Genomic DNA, 4465 nt, shown 5'->3' with positions numbered 1-4465 from the left:
GATGAGGGTGAGTGACGATTAGAAAAATATATGACCGAAAGTAGATCGCCACTCGAACGAGATACCTTCCGTGGCACTTAACGCCATTCTCGTCTGAAACCCAGCTTCATGATATATATTATACAAATATATTCCCCAACACGTCGTGTCTTTATATGTATGTGTATTTTGTTAGGTTTTCATTATCGTGAATAAATGTCAGGATTCGGTTCATCATATTTAGTGTCCTTCACGATCTGATTAATTACAATTTGGAAAATAATAATTTTCGCATTTCTTCAAATATATCATTGTTTGAGAAATGTCTTTTTCCACTGAGAACGTCTACAACATATCGATTTTTGCAAGATTCAATGAAATGATGTGTAATCGTCAAGTATTAGCAAATGTTCACTTTTATTTATTTCGTGAAATGTTCAAATTTATCTCTTGTTACCCTTACGCGGATGAAATCATTTTTAAAAATAATACGATATCTAATTTATCTCATAGTGATTTATTTGAAATCTTACATATTTACATGAATACAAAACCAAATTAGGAGCTTAATAAATTATCCAAGGAAACCGTAACCACCGTATCCCGAACCATAGCTTCCGTAGCCGTGGAGCCCATATCCAGAGTGAAGATTTAGTCCAAGCCTCTTCACAACCGCGTTGAAACCGTTCACACCATCAGCTCCGTAGGTTACTACTCTGACACTGCCATCGGGTTCCACAAGGCTGTACTGACCTTTAACAACATCGCCATCTCGGACTTCAGTTTGTTGTTTGTTGTCACCCGTGTGGTGGTCGCTCACGGCGTATCCGAACTGGTACTTAGGGTAGGCCTGAAAGTACGATGCATTTCCATCATTATTCATTTATAGTATCGCTTATACTTAGTTGTTTGCATTGTACTAACTGTGCGCATCGTATATCAAAGAAAGTACAGTTCAACACGCGTAATGGTACACAACAATAGGTTTTATCTCTGTATTTCAACACAGAAACTTGTATATTGCAACTAGCGATCTGAATTTCAAAAGTCATATTCTAAATTACTCACATAATAATCAATAGGACCAATAGCAAGAGCGGATGTTGAAAGGGCGAATAATACCTGAAACGACAAAAATAGTATAAAATTAATTATATTATGTTAGTTGGTACACACACTTTCACAGCAGAGGTTGGGCTAAATTGGGTATTTATTCCTAAAACTGGGAAAATATACAAGAAGCCTGTATGAAATTTGGAACAAAATGGAATTTCAGAATAAGTTAAATGGGCCTCGTAGATGGCGTACAAGTAACCTCGTCGCCTTACAATAATGGGGTACCGAGGTCGATAGCCGGTAGAGGCAGTCTCTGAACTGTAGGAAAATTACCGATTACACTAACTGAGCGTAAAGTAGACTTAAAGCAAGAAACAAACTAAAAATATCAAACTCACACTAGTGCAAGTGAATTAATGGATTCATTGAACGCAACAGGGAAGAGGAATTAAAGAGCAGCTATAGACATTGCACAAAACTACATAGGATTGGGATCCATTTCTAAATATATCTCATGGAACATCGTAAGTCGTGTAGTACTGTTTGGTTTGAGAATTGATTGTTCGTTGCTTAGTTTTGTAATCACTTTGGGTAATCATGTGAAGTACACAACGACACATGAGCATTATATAGAATCGCAACGCACTAGCAAATGATCACCTTCTTAAATATTTAGTGAAACGTTCCAATTCATGTCTTGTTTACACTCACGCGAACAAAATCTATTTTTCGAATCATGTAATGAATAGCGTTTTAACTTATTCATCGCATATTGAATTATTTGAATTCGTAGATATAATGAAATTGGGAAAGGATTCCACATTTACGCACAACGTAAATGTTAAAGGAGAATACAATGCGAATTTAATTGATAACTTAAACTCGACGAAAACAACCAATCACTTATGTAGGTAGATTCATCACATGTCATCTCATCAGAAGTATCATCGCAATCCTCCAACAAAATGATGATATTTTAAAAGATATGCGCTGGAGAAAAACTACGAAATGAAATAAAACTTACAACGAGAAGCTTCATTTCTGCTGCTGTTCTACAGGAGTAGCTGTGAAATGTAGCAAGTAATCTCCATCACCTTCTCTTATACCCAACGCTCAACGGAAAAGAAATTTATGTGCAACCGGAAAACGGAAAGTTCTTAAATTCTCTTTACATAACTCTAGCTCTTAATTACGTGCATCTATCCGTTGAAATATCTTGATCAAATCATGGAGAACAATGTCATGAAATTGACGCAAGGAAAATAATATTAATTTTTAGTATTGTCGCATATTGTTTGTGGCAGATCACTTGACCTAAGGAGTGTTAGATAAAATTAATTAAAGATGTAGTTCATAGATTGACTTAATAAGGGAGTAATTCGTTTGACGGAAGAGATTTATTTTCTCGAACAATATGTGTTTGTTCATTCCTTTGAAAATGAAGGTGAAGGTTGGTGATAAAGGAAAAGCTTTCTAGGGAAATCGTGATTCCCAATGGCGAACTTTGGCTTTCTCGTAGTAGCACGTCCTTTCGAAAATGGATATAAGAAGTCGGAGGTTCTGAAATGATCAAGAAGTTTCATTGAACACATCGAAGCAAGAACATGTCTTTCAATAAAGTAGTAAGTACCCACTAGATGTGATTGTTTGAAAAACAGTCTTGTGTTTAATACGTGAGGAAAGTGTACTCCGTCTCGACATCTTCAACAAAACTAAGTAGGACGCCTATTTTTTGCATCCGAGTGAAATCTTACAGCACCTGCATTTTCGGAGATTTGTTTCCTGATACTAGAACATTATTAAAACTATCACCATCGGCAGCCTAGCGAATCAGCCTTTATAATTCGCATTGAATTTGTATTTTCAAGGTTTTCATTTGCAACGCAACCATACATTTCTTTTATGTAGCGTATTTTTAAAAAAAATATCAACCATAGGTGCCGAAGAGCCAAGTATTATGAATTGTTAGCTCTGTGTGTGTTTAGTTGATGTGGAGAAAATATCTTATTTTCATGTACCATTTAATCATACAACAGATTATTTACGCAGTATATTCTACTTTCAGATCTGTCTTGCCGTGGTTTCTCTTGCCCTCCTGATCGGGACTGCGACTGGTAAGTATACATTTCGTTAGAGAAACGAATGGCAATAACATGAAATAGATACCAGTCCCACGTTATTAATTTGACACATGCGATTTATGATTTCAGCTGTCGGTGTCACTGGAGTAAGCAGCCAAAACAACAACCTCATTGCCATTAAGAGTATTCCAGTTATTTCCGGTGGTTACGGACTAGGACATGGTGGATACGGACTTGGTTTCGGTGGTTACGGATTAGGAGGCCATGGGTTGTATGGCGGATACGGACTTGGTGGTGCTGGCCTGCTTGGAGGATATGGACTTGGTGGTCTCGGTGTCTTTGGTGGTTACGGACAAGGTGGCCTTGCTTACGCTGGGTAATTTATTAAGTGTGATCCTGTAACTTCATAAATATTTGTTTTGAAGTTGTTAAAAATAAAATGGCAATCAACAATATAATTTCATGACTTTAATTATGTGGTGTTGTAACATATTCCTATGATGCAAAGGTTGTCGTGGGATCCTAATTCTTCCCGTTCAGTATCATCTACAAACTGGTCCCATACTGAACAAGTTATGAAAATGCAACAAAAGTTATCGTAGAAGGTTTTTCGAATACAACTCGGGTTTCTCGTTGAGGAACTAGCAATTCCTGTATTGTACGTAAATCCGGAATGTCAGGTTGCTAACCCTTAATATCATCACTATCATCACTTTTATATGCATCTTACTAAGTAGTATTTTTTCTGGGCGTCATTAAACAAAGCTTCATTAATTTGTTAGTGGATTCATGATGCAGTACCCATCTTGCGTAGTGGATCAGATATAACATTGCATTTAGATCCATTCCCGATTGTCTTTGAGTGTCTCCCCAAGGGCGCAAAGGTAGCGTCGTCGCCTTGCAATTAAGAGGTCCCGGATTCGATACCCGATGGAGGCACATAGTTGTTCGGATCCTCCTTTAAACTGTAGCTCGAGTCCCAGTTATCCTTACTGTGCATAAAGCGGACACAACAAATAAAAATGGCTAAGAAAAAAATTCAGTTCATCACGCGACGCTGTGATAAAATCAAGAATAATTACGCAAAAGTAGTATAATTGATGCTACTTTTGGGACCACTTATAGGTGTAGAAAAGTAGAGGTCATTTGATTAAACAGCCCGATTTGCCTACACTTAAAATTATGGCAAGATGCTCTTATTCCCCAATTCTTCAAGTGTGATATGCTCTTAATCCTCAAGAATTTTGAATCCTAGTGTAGAAAAGAAGAACCCTCAATATACAGATTTGCCTACACTTAAAACAATGTCAAGGGGGGGCATATGCCCCAATCGGCCATGTGTGTTCATA

At 37.2% G+C, this 4465-nt stretch overlaps 1 protein-coding gene across 1 annotated transcript; it reads left to right on the top strand.

Moving 5' to 3' along the window:
- Window positions 1–2580: 2580 nt before the first annotated feature.
- Window positions 2581–3561, top strand: LOC145991766 (uncharacterized). The gene is made up of 3 exons (XM_083127818.1): window positions 2581–2657; window positions 3101–3149; window positions 3246–3561. Exons 1-3 carry the CDS (start codon window positions 2640–2642, stop codon window positions 3494–3496), a joined length of 318 nt encoding a protein of 105 aa, XP_082983944.1. The 5' UTR covers window positions 2581–2639; the 3' UTR covers window positions 3497–3561.
- The last annotated feature ends 904 nt before the right edge of the window (window positions 3562–4465 follow it).

This window comes from Lepisma saccharinum, chromosome 1 (assembly GCF_977018435.1).
Source record: "Lepisma saccharinum chromosome 1, izLepSacc3.1, whole genome shotgun sequence".
Lineage (NCBI taxonomy): Eukaryota > Metazoa > Arthropoda > Insecta > Zygentoma > Lepismatidae > Lepisma > Lepisma saccharinum.
Note: the sequence above shows the minus strand (reverse complement) of the source record. Positions and strands in the feature narration are given on the sequence as shown.

What these genes read in the sequence shown, in the direction of transcription:
- LOC145991766 (XM_083127818.1), top strand. An exon ending in CCTGATCGGGACTGCGACTG is followed by an intron (nt 3,150 to 3,245) that starts GTAAGTATACAT and finishes TTATGATTTCAG; the next exon opens with CTGTCGGTGTCACTGGAGTA.